This window comes from Scyliorhinus torazame, chromosome 22, assembly GCF_047496885.1.
Source record: "Scyliorhinus torazame isolate Kashiwa2021f chromosome 22, sScyTor2.1, whole genome shotgun sequence".
In the NCBI taxonomy this organism is placed as follows: Eukaryota; Metazoa; Chordata; class Chondrichthyes; order Carcharhiniformes; family Scyliorhinidae; genus Scyliorhinus; species Scyliorhinus torazame.
In genome coordinates, this window is record NC_092728.1 from 18,643,155 (window position 1) to 18,667,072 (window position 23,918).

Below are 23,918 nucleotides of genomic sequence, written 5' to 3' on the forward strand. Positions count from 1 at the left end.
ACTCCCAGGACAGGTAAAGCACGGGGTTCGATGCAGAGTAAAGCTCCCTCTGCACTGTCCCCATCAAACACTCCCAGGACAGGTACAGCACTGGGTTAGATACAGAGTAAAGCTCCCTCTACACTGTCCCATCAAACACTCCCAGGACAGGTACAGCACGGAGTTAGATGCAGAGTAAAGCTCCCTATACACTGTCCCCATCAAACACTCCCAGGACAGGTACAGCACTGGGTTAGATACAGAGTAAAGCTCCCTCTACTCTGTCCCATCAAACACTCCCAGGACAGGTACAGGACGGAGTTAGATACAGATTAAATCTCCCTATACACTGTCCCCATCAAACACTCCCAGGACAGGTACAGCACGGGGTTAGATACAGAGTAAAGCTCCCTCTACACTGTCCACATCAAACACTCCCAGGACAGGTACAGCACGGGGTTAGATACAGAGTAAAGCTCCCTCTACACTGTGCCCATCAAACACTCCCAGGACAGGTACAGCACGGGGTTAGGTACAGAGTAAAGCTCCCTCTACACTGTCCCCATCAAACACTCCCAGGACAGTTATAGCACGGGGTTAGATACAGAGTAAATCTCCCTCTACACTGTCCCCATCAAACACCCCCAGGACAGGTACAGCACGGCGTTAGATACAGAGTAAAGCTCCCTCTGCACTGTCCCCATCAAACACTCCCAGGACAGTTATAGCACGGGGTTAGATACAGAGTAAAACCCCCACCACACTGTCCCCATCAAACACTCCCAGGACAGGTACAGCACGGGGTTAGATACAGAGTAAAGCTCCCTCTACACTGTCCACATCAAACACTCCCAGGACAGGTACAGCACGGGGTTAGATACAGAGTAAAGCTCCCTCTACACTGTGCCCATCAAACACTCCCAGGACAGGTACAGCACGGGGTTAGGTACAGAGTAAAGCTCCCTCTACACTGTCCCCATCAAACACTCCCAGGACAGTTATAGCACGGGGTTAGATACAGAGTAAATCTCCCTCTACACTGTCCCCATCAAACACGCCCAGGACAGGTACAGCACGGCATTAGATACAGAGTAAAGCTCCCTCTACACTGTCCCCATCAAACACTCCCAGGACAGTTATAGCACGGGGTTAGATACAGAGTAAAACCCCCACCACACTGTCCCCATCAAACACTCCCAGGACAGGTACAGCACGGGGTTAGATACAGAGTAAAGCTCCCTCTGCACTGTCCCCATCAAACACTCCCAGGACAGGTACAGCACGGGGTTAGATACAGAGCAAAGCACCCTCTCCACTGTCCCCATCAAACATTCCCAGGACAGGTACAGCACGGGGTTAGATACAGTGTAAAGCTCCCTCTACACTGTCCCCATGAAACACTCCCAGGACAGGTACAGCATGGGGTGAGATACAGAGTAAAGCTCCCTCTACACTGTCCCCATCAAACACTCCCAGGACAGGTACAGCACGGAGTTAGATACAGAGTAAAGCTTCCTCTACACTGTCCCCATCAAACACTCCCAGGACAGGTACAGCACGGGGTTAGATACAGAGTAAAGCTCCCTCTACACTGTCCCCATCAAACACTCCCAGGACAGGTACAGCACGGGCAGGAGAACGCGGAGGATTGTGATGCAGCTATATTGTCAGTGAGTGAAAGAATTGTCTGTCTGCTGTCATGTGAGAATACCTTTAAGACATGGATGTTTAAGCAATGTACCTTCCAGAAAACAGTGATGTCAGAGAGTGGGTGGGGCTCAGCTCAGTTCAGCCATTTTGCAGTTTATTTTGAAGTTTCAGTTTAAAAGTGCCTGGCTGTTTTGCTGGAGCTGAAGTCAACCAAGCTAATATATCTCTGCCATTCTACAGAGAATATATATATCCTTTAACCTGATGTGATTCTGTTTAAAGGTGTTAAGTCTCTTGGAAGTTTCAAGGAACATTTTGAGGAATTATTTACTGTTGCAATATTTTCTGAGTTATCTTTGAAGTAAGGGGTGTTACGAGATCCAATGTTTATTTAAGATGTTAAGTTAAGTTCATGGAATAAACATTGTTTTGTGTTTAAAAACCCACGTGTCCATAATTGTAATCCCGCGCCTGGGGAACAAGCCGTGTGCTCGGATAAGCAACAAATCCATTGAAGGGAGAGGTTGGTTGAACTCCATGATACATTTTGGGGTTCTGAAAATGCCTGGCCCATAACACTGTCCTTGGTCAATGTGATGTCCCCATTCGGTTGCTCCTACATTTGTGAACACCACGTTTGTAACACCTGAAAGAGTGCGTACAGTCTCGGCCTCCTTACTCCAACCCGATGAGGGGGACACACTTGTGCTGGAGGCCGTTCGCAGAAGGTTGACGGGGCCGATTCCCGGGATGAAGGGGGGTTGGTCCGATGAGGGAAGGGTTGAGCAGGTTGGGGACCTCTCCCCATCGTAGTTTAGGAGGACGAGAGGTGATCTGATTGAAACGTATCGGAATCTGAGGAGGGGATTTGACAGGGTGGATACCGAGAGTATGTTTCCCCCCATCATAGGCCGGGGGGGGGGGGGGGGGGGGGGAGGGGAGGAGGGAGGGGGGCAGTCTCAAACTGAGTGGGGCATGGTTCGAGAGTAATGGGGTCTCCCATTGAATCATAGAATCCCTATAATGCAGAAGGGGAAATTCGGCCCAGCAAGTCTGCATTGACCCTGGAAGGAGCTCCCCACTAGGTCCAGCACTGTTCCTAACCCAGTTACCCCACCTAACCTTTTGGGACACAAAGGGGCAATTTATCACGGCCAATCCACCTAACCTGCACATCTTTGGACTGTGGGAGGAAACCGGAGGAAACCCACGCAGACACGGGGAGAACGTGCAGACTCCGCACAGTCACCCGAGGCCAGAATCGAACCTGGGACCCTGAGGCTGTGAGGCAACCGTGCTGACCACTGTGCTACCGGGCTGCCCGTTGAAGGTGGAGATGAGGAGGAATTTGTTTTCTTGGGGCGGGGGCGGTTTTGACAGATTTCTGATCGATGAGGGTGTTGGGGTGTGTGTGTGTGTGTGTGTGTGGGGGGGGGGGGGGGGGATTTTGCCGTGTGCGGCAGAGTCTCCCACCTTGCCTCCGCCGCCAGGGCACACCGCCGCTCCGACCGTAAGGCGCTGCGGGACACCAGCAAGGAAGAATTCCCTGCCGCAAGTCGGTTGGCCTCTTACCATTGCGAAGCCCACATCTGCTTTCTTCAAGGCAGGACCGTCATTCGTTCCATCCCCCGTGACCGCCACAACCTGGTGCTTCTCCCCCATGGTGCTGTCGATCATCCCTGTGCGTAGCCCAGGGGAAGGGGCAAGGGGGGGGTGAGGGTGAGATAGACGGAAAACACACAGGCATCAAGAACACAAATCAGGCCACACATTTGAATCAGGTAGCCAGAGCATCGACAAAGAGACAGCCCAGGGACATTGTTCAATCAAGTACGCAGAGCCCCTATAAAGAGAGACTGCCCAGGGTCATTGTCTAATCAAATACCCAGAGCCCCTATAAAGAGAGACTGCCCTGGGACATTGTTCAATCAAGTACGCAGAGCCCCTATAAAGAGAGACTGCCCAGGGACATTGTTCAATCAAGTACGCAGAGCCCCTATAAAGAGAGACTGCCCTGGGACATTGTTCAATCAAGTACGCAGAGCCGCTATCAAGAGAGACTGCCCAGGGACATTGTTTAGTCAAGTACGCAGAGCACCTATAAAGAGAGACTGCCCTGGGACATTGTCTAATCAAATACCCAGAGCCCCTATAAAGAGAGACTGCCCTGGGACATTGTTCAATCAAGTACGCAGAGCCCCTATAAAGAGAGACTGCCCAGGGTCATTGTCTAATCAAATACCCAGAGCCCCTACAAAGAGAGACTGCCCTGGGACATTGTTTAATCAAGTACGCAGAGCCACTATAAAGAGAGACTGCCCAGGGACATTGTCTAATCAAATACCCAGAGCCCCTATAAAGAGAGACTGCCCAGGGACATTGTCTAATCAAATACCCAGAGCCCCTATAAAGAGAGACTGCCCTGGGACATTGTTTAATCAAGTACGCAGAGCCCCTATAAAGAGAGACTGCCCAGGGACATTGTCTAATCAAATACCCAGAGCCCCTATAAAGAGAGACTGCCCAGGGACATTGTCTAATCAAATACCCAGAGCCCCTATAAAGAGAGACTGCCCTGGGACATTGTCTAATCAAATACCCAGAGCCCCTATAAAGAGAGACTGCCCAGGGACATTGTCTAATCAAATACCCAGAGCCCCTATAAAGAGAGACTGCCCAGGGACATTGTCTAATCAAATACCCAGAGCCCCTATAAAGAGAGACAGCCCAGGGACATTGTTCAATCAAGTACGCAGAGCCCCTATAAAGAGGGACTGCCATGGGACATTGTTTAGTCAAGTACGCAGAGCCCCTATAAAGAGAGACTGCCATGGGACATTGTTTAGTCAAGTACGCAGAGCCCCTATAAAGAGAGACTGCCCAGGGACATTGTTTAATCAAGTACGCAGAGCCCCTATAAAGAGAGACTGCCCTGGGACATTGTCGAATCAAATACCCAGAGCCCCTATAAAGAGAGACTGCCCAGGGACATTGTTTGATCAAATACCCAGAGCCCCTATAAAGAGAGACTACCATGGGACATTGTTTAGTCAAGTACGCAGAGCCACTATAAAGAGAGACTGCCCTCGGACATTGTTTAATCAAGTACGCAGAGCCCCTATAAAGAGAGACTGCCCAGGGACATTGTTTAATCAAGTACGCAGAGCCCCTATAAAGAGAGACTGCCGAGGGACATTGTCTAATCAAATACCCAGAGCCCCTATAAAGAGAGACTGCCCTGGGACATTGTTTAATTAAGTACGCAGAGCCCCTATAAAGAGAGACTGCCCAGGGACATTGTCTAATCAAATACCCAGAGCCCCTATAAAGAGAGACTGCCGTGGGACATTGTTTAATCAAGTACGCAGAGCCCCTATAAAGAGAGACTGCCCAGGGACATTGTCTAATCAAATACCCAGAGCCCCTATAAAGAGAGACTGCCCTGGGACATTGTTTAATCAAGTACGCAGAGCCCCTATAAAGAGAGACTGCCCAGGGACATTGTCTAATCAAATACCCAGAGCCCCTATAAAGAGAGACTGCCCAGGGACATTGTCTAATCAAATACCCAGAGCCCCTATAAAGAGACAAATTCAAAGATGCCAAACAATGCTAGGAATGCGAGCATTAGCAGGTGATTAAATCTTTACAGATCCAGAGATGGGGTAACCCCAGGTTAAAGAGGTGTGAATTGTCTCAAGCCAGGACAGTTGGTAGGATTTCGCAGGCCAGATGTCGCACGCTGCGACAACGAATGAACGGACATCGCGCAACAATCACCAGGCAGGAATGTTCCCTTCCAGTCAGGGAACACTTCAGCAGTCAAGGGCATTCAGCCTCTGATCTCCGGGTAAGCGTTCTCCAAGGCGGCCTTCAGGACCCACGACAACGCGGAATCGCCGAGCAGAAACCTATAGCCAAGTTCCGCACACATGAGTGCGGCCTCAACCGGGACCTGGGATTCATGTCGCATTACATTCATCCCCCACCATCTGGCCTGCGCAATCCTACCAACTGTCCTGGCTTGAGACAATTCACACCTCTTTAACCTGGGGTTACCCCATCTCTGGATCTGTAAAGATTTAATCACCTGCTAATGCTCGCATTCCTAGCATTGTTTGGCATCTTTGAATTTGTCTATATATGTGTTTCTGGAACAGACCTCTTCATTCACCTGAGGAAGGAGCAGCGCTCCGAAAGCTAGTGACATCGAAACAAACCTGTTGGACTTTAACCTGGTGTTGTAAGACTTCGTACTGTGCTCACCCCAGTCCAACGCCGGCATCTCCACATCATGCCTATAAAGAGAGACTGCCATAGGACATTGTCTAATCAAATACCCAGAGCCCCTATAAAGAGAGACTGCCCAGGGACATTGTCTAATCAAATACCCAGAGCCCCTATAAAGAGAGACTGCCCAGGGACATTGTCTAATCAAATACCAAGAGCCCCTATAAAGAGAGACTGCCCAGCGACATTGTCTAATCAAGTACGCATAGCCCCTATAAAGAGAGACTGCCCAGGGACATTGTCTAATCAAATACCCAGAGCCCCTATAAAGAGAGACTGCCCAGGGACATTGTTCAATCAAGTACGCAGAGCCCCTATCAAGAGAGACAGCCCTGGGACATTGTTTAATCAAGTACGCAGAGCCCCTATAAAGAGAGACTGCCCTGGGACATTGTCTAATCAAATACCCAGAGCCCCTATAAAGAGGGACTGCCATGGGACATTGTTTAGTCAAGTACGCAGAGCCCATATAAAGAGAGACTGCCCTGGGACATTGTTTAATCAAGTACGCAGAGCCCCTATAAAGAGAGACTGCCCTGGGACATTGTCTAATCAAATACCCAGAGCCCCTATAAAGAGAGACTGCCCAGGGACATTGTTTGATCAAATACCCAGAGCCCCTATAAAGAGAGACTGCCCCGGGACATTGTTTGATCAAATACCCAGAGCCCCTATAAAGAGAGACTGCCCAGGGACATTGTCTAATCAAATACCCAAGGCCCCTATAAAGAGAGACTGCCCTGGGACATTGTTTAGTCAAGTACGCAGAGCACCTATAAAGAGAGACTGCCCTGGGACATTGTCTAATCAAATACCCAGAGCCCCTATAAAGAGAGACTGCCCCGGGACATTGTTTGATCAAATACCCAGAGCCCCTATAAAGAGAGACTGCCCAGCGACATTGTTCAATCAAGTACGCAGAGCCCCTATAAAGAGAGACTGCCCTGGGACATTGTCTAATCAAATACCCAGAGCCCCTATAAAGAGAGACTGCCCAGGGACATTGTTTGATCAAATACCCAGAGCCCCTATAAAGAGAGACTGCCCTGGGACATTGTCTAATCAAATACCCAGAGCCCCTATAAAGAGAGACTGCCCAGCAACATTGTCTAATCAAATACCCAGAGCCCCTATAAAGAGAGACTGCCCTGGGACATTGTTCAATCAAGTACGCAGAGCCCCTATAAAGAGAGACTGCCCAGGGACATTGTCTAATCAAATACCCAGAGCCCCTATAAAGAGAGACTGCCCAGGGACATTGTTTAATCAAGTACGCAGAGCCCCTATCAAGAGAGACTGCCCAGGGACATTGTCTAATCAAATACCCAGAGCCCCTATAAAGAGAGACTGCCCAGGGACATTGTTTAGTCAAGTACGCAGAGCCCCTATAAAGAGAGACTGCCCGTGGACATTGTCTAATCAAATACCCAGAGCCCCTATAAAGAGAGACTGCCCCGGGACATTGTTTAATCAAGTACGCAGAGCCCCTATAAAGAGAGACTGCCCAGCGACATTGTCTAATCAATTACCCAGAGCCCCTATAAAGAGAGACTGCCCAGGGACATTGTTTGATCAAATACCCAGAGCCCCTATAAAGAGAGACTGCCCTGGGACATTGTTTAGTCAAGTATGCAGAGCCCCTATAAAGAGAGACTGCCCAGGGACATTGTTTAATCAAGTACGCAGAGCCCCTATAAAGAGAGACTGCCCAGGGACATTGTCTAATCAAATACCCAGAGCCCCTATAAAGAGAGACTGCCATGGGACATTGTTTAGTCAAGTTTGCAGAGCCCCTATAAAGAGAGACTGCCCAGGGACATTGTTTAATCAAGTACGCAGAGCCCCTATAAAGAGAGACTGCCCAGGGACATTGTCTAATCAAATACCCAGAGCCCCTATAAAGAAAGACTGCCCAGGGACATTGTTTAGTCAAGTACGCAGAGCCCCTATAAAGAGAGACTGCCCGTGGACATTGTCTAATCAAATACCCAGAGCCCCTATAAAGAGAGACTGCCCCGGGACATTGTTTAATCAAGTACGCAGAGCCCCTATAAAGAGAGACTGCCCAGCGACATTGTCTAATCAATTACCCAGAGCCCCTATAAAGAGAGACTGCCCAGGGACATTGTTTGATCAAATACCCAGAGCCCCTATAAAGAGAGACTGCCCTGGGACATTGTTTAGTCAAGTACGCAGAGCCCCTATAAAGAGAGACTGCCCAGGGACATTGTTTAATCAAGTACGCAGAGCCCCTATAAAGAGAGACTGCCCAGGGACATTGTCTAATCAAATACCCAGAGCCCCTATAAAGAGAGACTGCCATGGGACATTGTTTAGTCAAGTTTGCAGAGCCCCTATAAAGAGAGACTGCCCAGGGACATTGTTTAATCAAGTACGCAGAGCCCCTATAAAGAGAGACTGCCCAGGGACATTGTCTAATCAAATACCCAGAGCCCCTATAAAGAAAGACTGCCCAGGGACATTGTTTAATCAAGTACGCAGAGCCCCTATAAAGAGAGACTGCCCAGGGACATTGTCTAATCAAATACCCAGAGCCCCTATAAAGAGAGACTGCCCAGGGACATTGTTTAATCAAGTACGCAGAGCACCTATAAAGAGAGACTGCCCTGGGACATTGTTTAAACAAGTACCGAGAGCACATACAAAGAACCCCCCCCCCCATAACCCCCCGCGAATTGATCACGCCAATCATCCTACCCTACGTATCTTTTGGACTGTGGGAGGAAACCGGAGCACACGGAGGAAACCCACGCAGACATGCAAACTCCACACAAACAGTCACCCAATGCCAAAATCAAACCCGTGTTATCATCATAGAATTCATCATAGAATTTACAGTGCAGAAGGAGGCCATTCGGCCCATCGAGTCTGCACCGGCTCTTGGAAAGAGCACCCTACCCAAAGTCAACACCGCCACCCTATCCCCATAACCCAGTAACCCCACCCAACACCAAGGGCAATTTTGGTCACTAAGGGCAATTTATCACGGCCAATCCACCTAACCTGCACATCTTTGGACTGTGGGAGGAAACCGGAGCACCCGGAGGAAACCCACGCACACACTCTCTTTATAGGGGCTCTGGGTATTTGATTAAACAATATCCCAGGGCAGTCTCTCTTTATAGGGGCTCTGGGTATTTGATCAAACAATGGCCCATGGCAGTCTCTCTTTATAGGGGCTCTGCGTACTTGATTAAGAATTTACAGTGCACACACGGGGAGGACGTGCAGACTCCGCACAGACAGTGACCCAAGCCGGAATCGAAGCTGGGACCCTGGAGCTGTGAAGCAATTGTGCTGTCCACAATGCTACCGTGCTGCCATGGGGCAGCAGCGCTAACCACCATGCTGCCCCACACGAAGGTACTTAATTGAACGCTCACCCAACAGTCTCTCTTTACAAGTGCTCTCGGCAACCTCGCCTCATACCCATTGTCCATTACCACGGCGATTAAGGCTTGTGAGTGAGTTGTCACAAGTTGCGACGGGCACCTACCTTTTACCAGCGTGTACTTGTCTGTCGGGGAGGAGCGTGCCAGCACCCGCAGTTTTGGCCACACCTTGTCCAAGCGTTCCTGCTCAATCTACAGGGACAGGAGGAGAAGCCATGAGGGGAGAGCGGGGAAGGAGGAGAAGCCAGGGTTCAAAAAGGCCAGACGGGAAATTCCCCCGAACGGGAATCCAACTGGAAGGAGAGACGCATTGTCGAATCTCACCGTCTCGCTCCCATGGGGACAAAGTCAAGAATGTCCACTTTCGAAAGGATCGCATCGCGGGCTGGATGGATACCTTGTTCGTCCATCCATCGGCACATTCAGGATTGTTCAGTAATTGCTCATTGCCCTGGGATTGTGCGAGTGCAGGGGCTGGCGGAACACAGTCTGCACTCTGCCTGTTGTCGGCAAGCGGAGGTACGGGCAGTCCCCATGGCAACGCCTTGGCCAATCAGCCCCCTCGTCGCCGACGGCATCAGTAGGCTCAAGCCCTCCGAGATTTGCCAATCTCGGTCTTCGTTCTGGTGCCTGCCAGGCGACAGAATCGGCCAGGAGGCCTGTCTTTGCAGCAGGATGTGAAGGGGAGGTTCTCTGAACTCGGCCTGTCCGAGAGAGGGGTTTCCCAGAGCCTGGCCTTGCCCTCTGATGCACAATCAATTACTCTCGAGACAAGGTGAGTCATAACTAATCGGCTTTAATCAGCTAGAACTGTACCCAGCAGCTTCGATACAGAAAGTGAAGGCTGCTGGGATGGCATTGGTTCTTATACCCCGCCTCTCAGGGCGGGGCTATGTGCGTTAGCCAATGGTAGACTCCTAGGTCTAGCCAATGGTCATCCACCTCTCAGGTACTGCAATACCTGGTATTACCACATTCACCCCCTCTTAAAAAGGAACCCAGCAGGGTGATGGCCTGCTTTACTGTCGCCTCTTGCATGGTAGGACCAGGTATGGAGGTACCGTGATGTCGAGGGTAACAGAAGAAGTGTTTATGGTGCAGCAATCAGACGATCGGGTGGCCTGGTCGTCCTTCTGGAGCATCTGGGCTTCGGCGATGATCCTGGTGTAGGCCCCAGCGGTTGTGGCTCCGGGAACATGGTGTCTTCCTCCCAGGCAGCTTCGTCACCCCTATGCGGCGCTGTAGGGGTGAAAAATGGGCAGGGGGAGGGGCGCCTGTAGGGGGCGTCGGTGCCTGTTCGGAACTGGGTAGGGGCGGCGGCAGTACTAACCCTCCGGTCAGGTGCTGCGGGGAGGGTGGGGGTGGGGGCAATGGTGCGGGTGCGCGTGGGGCTCTGCCTGGAGGGCCTTGATGACGGTGGTCGTGGTCATGTCCGGGCAGGGGATGGCGAATGGGTACCGGGAGTATTCGTCAATCACGTTCAGGAAGTACGTGTTGCGGTCGGTGGAGGGGAGGGGGCCTTTGAAATCCATACTGAGGCTTTCAAAGGGACGGGAAGCCTTTATCAGATGCGCCCTCTCTGGCCGGTAGAAGTGCGGTTTGCACTCCGTGCAGATTTGGCAGTCCCTGGTGACTGTCCTGACCTCCTCGATGGAGTAGGGCAGGTTGCGGGTCTTAACGAAATGAAAGAAACGAGTGACCCCCGGGTGGCAGAGGTCCTCGTGGAGGGCCCGGAGGCAGTCCACTTGCGCGGTGGCACAAGTGCTGCGGGACAGGGCATCAGGAGGCTCGATCAGCTTCCCGGGACGGTACAAGATCTCGTAATTGAAGGTGGAGAGTTCGATCCTCCACCGCAAGATCTTGTCGTTTTTAATCTTGCCCCGCTGTGCATTATCGAACATGAAGGCTACCGACCGTTGGTCCGTGAGGAGAGTGAATCTCCTGCCGGCCAGGTAATGCCTCCAGTGTCGCACAGCTTCTACTATGGCCTGGGCCTCCTTTTCGACCGAGGAGTGGCGAATTTCGGAGGCATGGAGAGTGCGGGAGACGAAAGCCACGGGCCAGCCCGCTTGGTTGAGGGTGGCCGCCAGAGCTACGTCAGACGCATCGCTCTCGACCTGGAAGGGGAGGGACTCGTCGATGGCGCGCATCGTGGCTTTTGCAATGTCCGCTTTGATGCGGCAGAAGGCCTGGCGAGCCTCCGTCGACAGGGGGAAGGTCGTGGACTGGATCAGGGGTCGGGCCTTGTCTGCGTAATTAGGGACCCATTGTGCATAGTAGCTAAAGAAGCCGAGGCAGCGCTTTAGGGCCTTGGGGCAGTGAGGGAGGGGGAACTCCATGAGGGGGCGCATGCGTTCAGGGTCGGGGCCTGTGACTCCATTTCGCACTACGTAGCCTAGGATGGCTAGACGGTCGGTGCTAAACACGCATTTCTCCTTACTGTAGGTCAGGTTAAGGATCTTTGCGGTCTGGAGAAATTTTCGGAGGTTGGTGTCGTGGTCCTGCTGGTCATGGCCGCAGGTGGTGACGTTGTCAAGATACGGGAACGTTGGCGTAAGCCGTACCGGTCAACCATTCGGTCCATCTCACGCTGGAAGACCGAGACCGCGTTTGTGACACCGAAGGGAACCCTTAAAAAGTGGTAGAGCCGCCCATCTGCCTCGAAGGCAGTGTACTGGCGGTCACTAGTACGGAGGGGTAGCTGGTGGTAGGCAGACCTGAGATCCACCGTGGAGAAGACCTTGTATTGCACGATCCTGTTTACCAGGTCGGATATACGGGGGAGAGGATACGTGTCCAGCTGCGTAAACCGGTTGATGGTCTGGCTGTAGTCAATGACCATCCTATGCTTCTCCCCGGTCTTTACCACCACTACTTGAGCCCTCCAGGGACTGTTGCTCGCTTCAATGACCCCTTCCCCCAGCAGCCTTTGGACCTCGGACCTGATGAAGGTCCGGTCCTGGGCACTGTACCGTCTGCTCCTGGTGGCGACGGGTTTGCAATCCGGGGTGAGGTTCGTAAACAGGGAAGGCGGGTCGACCTTAAGGGTCGCGAGGCTGCAGACAGTAAGGGGGGTATAGGGCCGCCAAATTTAAAAGTCAGGCTTTGTAGGTGGGACTGGAAATCCAGCCCAGAAGGGTGGCTGCGCAGAGGTGCGGCAGCACGCACAGGCGGAAATTGCGGAATTCCCTGCCTTGGACAGTGAGGTTCGCGAGGCAGAACCCCTTTATCTCCACTGTGCGTGACCCGGAGGCCAGGGAGATCCTTTGGTTTACGGGATGGGTGACAAGAGAACAGCGCCGTACCGTGTCGGGGTGGACAAAGCTTTCCGTGGTTCCGGAGTTGATCAGGCACGACGTCACGTGGCCGTTGATGGTGATCGTTGTGGTGGCTTTCGCTAGCGTCTGGGGCCGACTCTGATCCAGGGTCACGGAGGCCAGCTGCAGCAAGGGGGAGTTCTGGTCGGGCAGCTTGAAGTCAGCTGTGCTGGGGGCTTGAGGCCCCATCCAAGATGGCGTCGGCAAGGGACAAAATGGCGGCGCCCACCCATCCAGCGTGGTTGCCGGGGGGGGCAAAATGGCCGCGGCCGCGGGTCGCACGCTGCCTGGGGAGAGAGGGGCGGCGGTGGGCCTTGGACTGCCAGGACCTGAAAGAAAGGCTGCGCCTGTGGGTCGCACGTGGCCCTAGGATAGGGGGGTGGAGGTGAACGCTGGAGCGGGGCGTGCTGCGGCATTCCGGAGGCGCGGGAGACCGCGGTCACGGCGCGGGGCGGTGAGAGCTGGCCGGTCGGGGCCTGAAGGGGGGGGGTCTGTGGGGCTGCGCTACGGGGTGCCACGTGGGCCAGGGGGCCGCCGCGTGGTCGGGTGCGTAGGACTGCGCGTTTAGGTAGGTGACATCCATGGACCCTGCCAGGGCCCGTGCCTCTCTGAGTCCAAGGGTGTCCTTCGCAAGGAGTCTTCGGCGGGTATCCGAGGAGCTCATACCTGCCACAAAAGCATCTCTTGTTAAAAGTTCCGTGTGCTCGCTCCCCGAAACTGGCGGGCAGCCACAGTTTTGGCCCAGCACCAGTAGCGCCCGGTAGAAGTCTTCCAGCGATTCCCCGGGGCTTTGCCGTCTCGTAGCAAGCAGGTGGCGAGCGTAGACCTGATTTACAGGGCGGATATAATGTCTTTTCAGTAGTAGGATGGTGGCATCGTGGTTTTCCGTGTCCTCGATGAGGGTGTAGATCCCAGGGCTGACCCTTGAGCGCAGGAGATGCATTTTCTGCCCTTCTGTGGGCTCACCTCCGGCCGTCTCCAGGTACCCTTTAAAACCCGCCAGCCAGTGTTTAAATATAGCAGCCTGGTTCTCCGCGTGGGGGCTGAGCTGAAGGCACTCCGGCTTGGTGCGGAGATCCAGCCTTCAAAAGTACTAGCTGATTAAATTGATGCACAATCAATAACTCTCGAGACGAAGAGGAGTCATATCTAATCGGCTTTAATCAGCTAGAACTGTACCCAGCAGCGATGATACAGAAAGTGAAGGCTGCTGGGACGGCATCGGTTCTTATACCCCGCCTCTCAAGGCGGGGCTATGTACATTAGCCAATGGTAGACCCCTAGGTCTAGCCAATGGTCATTCACCTCTCAGGTTCTGCAATACCTGGTATTACCACAAAACGCTCCTTAAAAACCGACCTCAAATTCTGCGGTCGTTTGATCTTTATCACATTGAGCTACTTAATTGCAAGTTGAAGGCTGGGAGGGAGGGGGGACAGACACGTTCTGCAGAGTTGAGATTCATCTCGATGACTGCAGAACCGATTGGCGGGGAGGGTGTGGTAATACCAGGTCTGGCAGTACCTGGCACCCCGCCGCGGCAGCCCCCCAGACTTTCCCGCTAACCCGCAGGCCTGCGCGGCAAGACGGCCCGCTATCACCGCCGGCCAACGCTGCTTCTTCTGCGGGCAGGCGAATCACCCGCGCGCGCGCAGCCCGGCCCGCACCGCCACCTGCAAAGGGTGCGGCAAGAAAGGCCACTATGTCGCGGTCTGCCTGGCCCGCGCCGTGGCCGCGGTCTCCAGCGACTATCGGCAGCCTTTCTTCCAGGTCCCAGCCGTCCAAGGCCCACCGCCGCCCTCCTATCCCCAGGCAACGTGCGGCCCACGGCCGCGGCCATTTTGCCTCCCAGCCACCACGCTGGATGGGTGGGGGCCGCCATTTTGTCCCTCGCCGCCGCCATCTTCGGCATCCCCGGACTCCATGTGCGACCCGTGGCTGACGCCATCTTGGATGGGGCCTCAAGCCCCCAGCACTGCCGACTCCACGCTGCCTGACCAGAACTCCCCCTTGCTGCAGCGGGCCTCCGTTACCCGGGACCGGCCTCAGGCCCCCAGCACTGCCGACTCCACGCTGCCTGACCAGAACTCCCCCTTGCTGCAGCGGGCCTCCGTTACCCGGGACCGGCCTCAGGCCCCCAGCACAGCCGACTCCATGCTGCCCGACCAGAACTCCCCCTTGCTGCAGCTGGCCTCCGTTACCCAGGACCGGCCTCAGGCCCCCAGCACTGCCGACTCCACGCTGCCTGACCAGAACTCCCCCTTGCTGCAGCTGGCCTCCGTTACCCTGGACCGGCCTCAAGCCCCCAGCACAGCCGACTCCACGCTGCCTGACCAGAACTCCCCCTTGCTGCAGCTGGCCTCCGTTACTCTGGACCGGCCTCAGGCCCCCAGCACTGCCGACTCCACGCTGCCCGACCAGAACTCCCCCTTGCTGCAGCTGGCCTCCGTTACCCGGGACCGGCCTCAGGCCCCCAGCACAGCCGACTCCACGCTGCCCGACCAGAACTCCCCCTTGCTGCAGCTGGCCTCCGTTACCCGGGACCGGCCTCAGGCCCCCAGCACTGCCGACTCCATGCTGCCTGACCAGACCTTCCCCTTGCTGCAGCTGGCCTCCGTTACCCGGGACCGGCCTCAAGCGCCCAGCACTGCCGACTCCACGCTGCCCGACCAGAACTCCCCCTTGCTGCAGCGGGCCTCTGTGACCCTGGACCAGAGTCGGCCCCGGACGCTAGCGAAAGCCACCACAACGATCACCATCAACGGCCACGTGACGTCGTGCCTGATCGACTCCGGAACCACGGAAAGCTTTCTTCACCCCGACACGGTACGGCGCTGTTCTCTTGTCACCCATCCCGTAAACCAGAGGATCTCCCTGGCCTCCGGGTCACGCACAGTGGAGATAAAGGGTTCTGCCCAGCGAACCTCACCGTCCAAGGCAGGGAATTCCGCAATTTCCGCCTGTACGTTTTGCCGCACCTCTGCACAGCCACCCTCCTTCGGCTGGATTTCCAATACCATCTGCAAAGCCTGACCTTTAAATTCGGTGGCCCTATACCCCCCCTTACTGTCTGCGGCCTCGCGACCCTTAAGGTCGACCCGCCTTCACTGTTTGCGAACCTCACCCCGGATTGCAAACCCGTTGCCACCAGGAGCAGACGGTACAGTGCCCAGGACAGGACCTTCATCAGGTCCGAGGTCCAAAGGCTGCTGAAGGAAGGGGTCATCAAAGCGAGCAACAGCCCCTGGTTAGCTCAAGCAGTGGTGGTAAAGACCGGGGAGAAACATAGGATGGTCATGGACTATAGCCAGACCATCAACCGGTTTACGCAGCTGGACGTGTACCCCCTCCCCCGTATTGCCGACCTGGTAAACAGGATTGCGCAATACAAGGTCTTCTCCACGGTGGATCTCAAGTCTGCCTACCACCAGCTACCCCTCCGTACTAGTGACCGCCAGTACACTGCCTTCGAGGCAGATGGGCGGCTCTACCACTTCTTAAGGGTTCCCTTTGGTGTCACGAACGGGGTCTCGGTCTTCCAGCGTGAGATGGACCGAAAGGTTGACCGGTACGGTTTACGCGCAACGTTCCCGTATCTGGATAACATCACCATCTGCGGCCATGACCAGCAGGACCACGACACCGACCTCCGAAAATTTCTCCAGACCGCGCACCTCCTGAATCTGACCTACAATAAGGAGAAATGCGTGTTTAGCACCGACCGTCTAGCCATCCTAGGCTACGTAGTGCGAAATGGAGTCACAGGCCCCGGCCCTGAACGTATGCGCCCCCTCATGGAGTTCCCCCTCCCTCACTGCCCCAAGGCCCTAAAGCGCTGCCTCGGCTTCTTTAGCTACTATGCACAATGGGTCCCTAATTACGCAGACAAGGCCCGACCCCTGATCCAGTCCACAACCTTCCCCCTGTCGACGGAGGCCCGCCAGGTCTTCTGTCGCGTCAAAGCGGACATCGCAAAAGCCACGATGCGCGCCATCGACGAGTCCCTCCCCTTCCAGGTCGAGAGCGACGCGTCCGCGTAGCTCTGGCGGCCACCCTCAACCAAGTGGGCAGGCCCGTGGCCTTTTTCTCCCGAACCCTCCATGCCTCCGAAATTCGCCACTCCTCGGTCGAAAAGGAGGCCCAGGCCATAGTAGAAGCTGTGCGGCACTGGAGGCATTACCTGGCCGGCAGGAGATTCATTCTCCTCACGGACCAACGGTTGGTGGCCTTCATGTTCGATAATGCACAACGGGGCAAGATAAAAACGACAAGATCTTGCGGTGGAGGATCGAACTCTCCACCTACAATTACGAGATCTTGTACCGTCCCGGGAAGCTGAACGAGCCTCCTGACGCCCTATCCCGCGGCACTCGTGCCACCGCGCAAGTGGACCGCCTCCGAGCCCTCCACGAGGACCTCTGCCACACAGGAGTCACCCGGTTCTTCCATTTCATTAAGACCCGTAACCTGCCCTACTCCATCAAGGAGGTCAGGACAGTCACCAGGGACTGCCAAATCTGCACGGAGTGCAAACCGCACTTCTACCGGCCAGAGAGGGCGCACCTGATAAAGGCTTCCCGTCCCTTTGAACGCCTCAGTATGGATTTCAAAGGGCCCCTCCCCTCCACCGACCGCAACACGTACTTCCTGAACGTGATTGATGAGTACTCGCGGTTCCCATTCGCCATCCCCTGCCCCGACATGACCGTAACCACTGTCATCAAGACCCTCCAGGGTACTTTTACACTGTTCGGTTTCCCCGCATACATTCACAGTGATAGGGGGTCCTCCTTTATGAGCGACGAACTGCGTCAGTTCCTGCTTAGCAAAGGCATCGCCTCGAGCAGGACGACCAGCTACAACCCCCGGGGAAACGGGCAGGTAGAGAGGGAGAACGGAACGGTCTGGAAGACCGTCCTGCTGGCCCTTCGGTCCAGGGATCTCCCAGTCTCCCGCTGGCAAGAAGTCCTCCCTGTGGCCCTGCACTCCATTCGGTCGCTGCTATGTACTACCATAAACCAGACACCTCACGAACGTCTCCTTGTTTTCCCCGGGAAGTCCTCCTCGGGGACCTCACTCCTAACCTGGCTAGCGACACACGGACCCGTCCTGCTGCAGAAACATGCGAGGGCGCACAAGTCGGACCCGCTGGTCGAGAGGGTCCACCTGCTGCATGCCAACCCCCAGTACGCCTACGTAGCGTTCCCCGACGGCCGCCAAGACACGGTCTCCCTTCGGGACCTGGCGCCCGCCGGAACCGCACGCGCACCCGCACCATTGCCCCCACCCCCACCCCCGCAGCACCTGACCGGAGGGTCAGTACTGCCGCCGGAGCCCCTACCCAGCGCCGAACAGGCACCGACGCCCCCTACAGGCGCCCCTCCCCCTGCCTACCTTTTGCCCCAACAGCGCCGCCTAGGGGTGACGAAGCTGCCTGGGAGGAAGACACCACGTTCCCGGAGCCACAACCACCGGGGCCCCCACCAGGATCGTCGACGAAACTCAGACGCTCCAGAAGGACGACCAGGCCACCCGATCGTCTGATTGCTGCACCATAAACACTTCTTCTGTTACCCTCGACATCACGGTACCTCCATACCTGGTCCTACCATGCAAAAGGCGACAGTAAAGCAGGCCATCACCCCGCTGGGTTCCTTTTTAAGAGGGGGTGAATGTGGTAATACCAGGTATTGCAGAACCTGAGAGGTGAATGACCATTGGCTAGACCTAGGGGTCTACCATTGGCTAATGTACGTAGCCCCGCCCTGAGAGGCGGGGTATAAGAACCAATGCCGTCCCAGCAGCCTTCACTTTCTGTATCATCGCTGCTGGGTACAGTTCTAGCTGATTAAAGCCGATTAGATATGACTCCTCTTCGTCTCGAGAGTTATTGATTGTGCATCACGTTTTAAAGGGGAGAGAGAGACAGAGAGAGAGAGAGAAAGAGGCAGAGAGAAAGAGAGAGACAGAGAGAGAGAGAAAGAGATAGACAAAGACAGAGAGGGACAGAGAGAGAGAGACAGAGTGAGATAGAGAAAGAGAGAGAGACAAAGGCAGAAAGAGAGAGAGACAGACAGATAGAGAGAAACAGAAAGAAAGAGAGAGACAGAGAGACTGTGAGAGAAAGAGACAGAGCGAGAGACAGAGCGAAAGAGAGAGGCAGAGCAATAGACAGAGAGAGAGAGACAGAGAGAAAGAAAGAGACAGAGACAGAGAAAGAGAGAGCGAGACAGAACGGAAGAAAAATGAAATGAAATGAAAATCGCTTATTGTCACAAGTAGGCTTCAAATGAAGTTACTGTGAAAGACCCCTAGTCGCCACATTCCGGCGCCTGTTCGGGGAGGCTGGTATGGGAATTGAACTGTGCTGCTGGCCTGCCTCGGTCCGCTTTCAAAGCCAGCGATTTAGCCCTGTGCTAAACAGCCCCTTATAGAGAGAGAAAGACAGAAAGAGAGATAGAGAAAGAGAGAGACAGACAGAGAAAGAGACACACAGACAGAGAGAGAGGCATAGGGAGACGGAGAGACAGAGAAAAAGAGAGACAAAGAGAGTCAGAGACAGAGAGACAGAAATAGCGAGTCTGGGACAAAGAGCCAGAAATAGAGGGAGACAGAGAGAGAAAGAGAGAGAGAGAGAGAGAGAGAGAAACAAACAGAGAGAGAGAGAGAAAGGCAGAGAGAGACAGAAAGAGAGAAGAGAGAGTCAGAGAGGTGAAGTCCCCCTATTACAGGGGCTCCGGTGTGGAGTCCCCCATGATAGGGGTCACTATGGGGGTTCCCCTATTACCGGGGTCACTGTCGGTTTCCACTATTGGACAGCACGGTAGCATTGTGGATAGCACAATTGCTTCACAGCTCCAGGGTCCCAGGTTCGATTCCGGCTTGGGTCACTGTCTGTGCGGAGTCTGCACATCCTCCCCGTGTCTGCGTGGGTTTCCTCCGGGTGCTCCGGTTTCCTCCCACAGTCCAAAGATGTGCAGGGTAGGTGGATTGGCCGTGATAAATTGCCCTTAGTGTCCAAAATTGCCCTTAGTGCTGGGTGGGGTTACTGGGTTATGGGGATAGGGTGGAGGTGTTGACCTTGGGGAGGGTGCTCTTTCAAAGAGCCGGTGCAGACTCGATGGGCCGAATGGCCTCCTTCTGCACTGTAAATTCTATGATTACCGGGGTCACTGTCGGTTTCCACTATTACAGGGGTCACTGGGGGTGTCCCCCGATTAAAGGGACCCCTGTGTGGGGGAGAGGGGGGGGGGGGCCGTCTGCCCGTGGAGGCGTGGGCAGGCATTGCATTGTTGCGGATGTGGGGGGGGTGACCCCTGGATGGGCTGGGACGGTCTCTGCCCGCGTGGCCCTGGTTTGGTGGCTGTTGCCTCCTTGGCCCACCGCGGGGCCCACCGCGCCAGGTTCACGACCGCTGAATCCACAAGCGATCCGCTTCCAAGGACCGGGGGAATCTCGGGACAGGGGATTACAGGGCGTTGTGCCCGCGAAATAGATGCAAAAGGCTCATTAAGACCCATTTGTATTCATTTACGCCCCCCCCCCCTTCGGAGAGTGCATTCTGCGCTTCCCGGGATGGACAATCCCTACCTCTGTTTTGTCAGCCTTGTATGTGTGTGGGTAGCGGGTAGGGCGGTCAGAAGGGGGCTACCAGATCAACTTGCCCTTATTTCAACTTTATTTCTGTTATAAATAAAAAAGATTTTGTACAACTTACGAACCCGGTGACTGTAAATGATTGGCCTTCAAGGGCCACGTTTCCGGGGCTTTTATGCAAATCATTGGGTCATTTAGTGATGTTGGGCTCCAGGGTTAGTGGGGCCGGAATTGACTGCTTATTTCCCAGCTCGTCGTAACGATAGTGAGAGAGAGAGAGACGGAGAGAGAGAGGCACACACACAGAGGGGCAGAGAGATCAGAGAGTTGAAGGGGGTTACAGAGATAGGGAAGGTTTTAGGGGCTGGAGGAGGTTACAGCGATAGGGAGGGTTGTAGGGGCTGGAGGAGGTTACAGAGATAGGGAGGGTTGTAGGGGCTGGAGGAGGTTACAGAGATAGGGAGGGTAGTCGGGGCTGGGGGAGGTTACAGAGATAGGGAGGGTAGTCGGGGCTGGGGGAGGTTACAGAGATAGGGAGGGTTGTCGGGGCTGGAGGAGGTTACAGAGATAGGGAGGGTTGTCGGGGCTGGAGGAGGTTGCAGAGATCAGGAAGGATGTAGGGGCTGGGGGAGGTTACAGAGATAGGGAGGGTTGTAGGGGCTGGAGGAGGTTACAGAGATAGGGAGGGTTGTCGGGGCTGGAGGAGGTTACAGAGATAGGGAGGGTTGTCGGGGATGGAGGAGGTTACAGAGATAGGGAAGGTTTTAGGGGCTGGAGGAGGTTACAGCGATAGGGAGGGTTGTAGGGGCTGGAGGAGGTTACAGAGATAGGGAGGGTTGTCGGGGCTGGAGGAGGTTACAGAGATAGGGAGGGTTGTCGGGGATGGAGGAGGTTACAGAAATAGGAAGGATTGTAGGGGCTGGAGGAGGTTACAGAGATAGTGAGGGTTGTAGGGGCTGGAGGAGGTTACAGAGATAGGGAGGGTTGTCGGGGCTGGAGGAGGTTACAGAGATAGGGAGGGTTGTCGGGGATGGAGGAGGTTACAGAGATAGGGAAGGTTTTAGGGGCTGGAGGAGATTACAGCGATAGGGAGGGTTGTAGGGGCTGGAGGAGGTTACAGAGATAGGGAGGGTTGTCGGGGCTGGAGGAGGTTGCAGAGATCGGGAGGGATGTAGGGGCTGGGGGAGGTTACAGAGATAGGGAGGGTTGTCGGGGCTGGAGGAGGTTACAGAGATAGGGAGGGTTGTCGGGGATGGAGGAGGTTACAGAAATAGGAAGGGTTGTAGGGGCTGGAGGAGGTTACAGAGATAGGGAGGGTTGTAGAGGCTGGAGGAGTTTACAGAGATAGGGAGGGTTGTCGGGGCTGGAGGAGGTTACAAAGATAGGGAGGGTTGTAGGGGCTGGAGGAGGTTACAGAGATAGGGAGGGTTGTAGGGGCTGGAGGAGGTTACAGAGATACAGAGGGTTGTAGGGTCTGGAGGAGGTTACAGAGATAGGAAGGGTTGTAGGGGCTGGAGGAGGTTGCAGAGATAGGGAGGGTTGTAGGGGCTGGGGAGGTTACAGAGATAGGGAGGGTTGTCGGGGCTGGAGGATATTAGAGAGATAGGGAGGGTTGTCGGGGTGGAGGAGGTTACCAAGATAGGGAGGGTTGTCGGGGCTGGAGGAGGTTACAGAGATAGGGAGGGTTGTAGGGGCTGGAAGAGGTTACAGAGATATGGAGGGTTGTAGGGGCTGGAGGAGGTTACAGAGATAGGGAGGGTTGTCGGGGCTGGAGGAGGTTACAGAGATAGGGAGGTTTGTAGGGGCTGGAGGAGGTTACAAAGATAGGGAGTGTTGTAGGGATGGAGGAGGTTACAGAAATAGGAAGTGTTGTAGGGGCTGGAGGAGGTTACAGAGATAGGGAGGGTTGTAGGGGCTGGAGGAGGTTACAGAGATAGGGAGTGTTGTAGGGATGGAGGAGGTTACAGAAATAGGGAGGGTTGTCGGGGCTGGAGGAGGTTACAGAGATAGGGAGGGTTGTCGGGGCTGGAGGAGGTTACAAAGATAGGGAGGGTTGTCGGGGCTGGAGGAGGTTACAGAGATAGGGAGGGTTGTAGGGGCTGGAGGAGGTTACAGAGATAGGGAGGGTTGTAGGGGCTGGAGGAGGTTACAGAGATAGGGAGGGTTGTAGGGGCTGGAGGAGGTTACAGAGATAGGGAGGGTTGTAGGGGCTGGAGGAGGTTACAGAGATAGGGAGGGTTGTGGGGGCTGGGGGAGGTTACAGAGATAGGGAGGGGTGTAGGTGCTGGAGGAGGTTACAGAGATAGGGAGAGTTGGAGGGTTGTTGAGGTGGGTTAGGATCATGGTTAGATTCAGTGTCAGGGTTAGAATTAGGATCAGGTTCAGGGTTCAGGTTAGGGTCAAAGCCAGCGTCAGTGTCAGTGTTGGGATCAGGGTCAGGGTTAGGGTCGGGGGCAGTGTCAGGGTCAAGGTCAGGGTCAGGGTTAGGGTGGGCTCAGGGTTACAGTTCAGGTCAGGGTCGGGGTCAGGGTTAGGGTTAGGGTCAGGGTTAGGGTTAGGGTTAGGGTTACAGTTCAGGTCAGGGTCGGGGTCAGGGTCAGGATTAGGGTCAGGGGTAGGGTCAGGGTTACAGTTCAGGTCAGGGTCGGGGTCAGGGTCGGGGTCAGGGGTAGGGTTCAGGTCCGGGTCGGGGTCAGGGTCAGGGTTAGGGTTAGGGTCAACGTTACCGTTGCATTGCGCAGGTCAAGGAGACACAGCCTGAGTGAGAATTTGGTAATTTGGTGCAGTGAGGTAATTCGGTGAAGAGTGGGAGAAGGTGCTTTTTCCCGACTGTTTTGTTCTCTCTCTTTCTTCGGGCCTAATTTCGGGAGCCGTTCGGAGGAGGAGGAGCCGTCTGTGTATAAAAACCTAACGGAAACTTCCTGTTTTCCAGTTGTTTTTTTCCCAAAAGTGACGTCAGAGGGAAGCTGTGATCTGATTGGTTGACAGCAAATCTGCCCCAAATTTAAAAAAAAAACACAGCTAAACTCATCAACTTAAATTAAACTAATTAATGAATTAGTGATGGCTGGTCAGGTGATGTGCTTGAGCTGCTTGATGTGGGAGCTGGCAGATCCCATTGCGAGCTGCAGCGACCACATCTGCAGTAAGTGTTGGCTGCTCGAAGAGCTCCGGCTCAGAGTTGATGAGCTGGAGTCTGAGCTTCAAACACTGAGGCACATCCGGGAGGGGGAGACTTACCTGGACACTGTGTTTCAGGAGGCAGTCACACCTGTCAGAGTAAGTAGTTTAAATCCTGCCAGTGGCCAGGGACAGCAGGGTGTGACTGCAAGTCAGGCAGGTAAAGGGAACCAGCAGTCAGGAACTCAGGAGCCTCAGCCCTAGACTCTGTCCAACAGGTATGAGGCACTTGCTCCCTGTGTGGATGGCGAACAGGGCTACAGGAAGGATGAGTCAGCTGACCAAGGCACCATGGTTCAGCAGGCCATTCAAGGGGAGGGAGTAAATAGGCAAGTTGTAGTTGTAGGGGATTCTATTATCAGGGGGATAGATAGTATCCTTTGTGAGCAGGATAAAGAGTCCCGCATGGTATGTTGCCTGCCCGGTGCTAGGGTGCGGGACATCTCTGACCGGCTTGAAAGGATACTGGAGAGGGAGGGGGAGGATCCAGTTG

General features: G+C 54.6%; 1 protein-coding gene across 1 annotated transcript in view; it reads right to left on the minus strand.

Moving 5' to 3' along the window:
• LOC140399446 (plasma membrane calcium-transporting ATPase 3-like) overlaps positions 1 to 23,918 on the minus strand; it is a 177,136-nt gene that overhangs the window by 71,752 nt on the left and 81,466 nt on the right. Inside the window, exons 10-11 of the mRNA XM_072489023.1 lie at positions 9,437 to 9,524; positions 3,202 to 3,308 (exon numbers count right to left, since the gene is read on the minus strand). Coding sequence (XP_072345124.1) covers positions 3,202 to 3,308; positions 9,437 to 9,524 — 195 coding nt within the window. The remainder of the gene's footprint in view (positions 1 to 3,201; positions 3,309 to 9,436; positions 9,525 to 23,918) is intronic.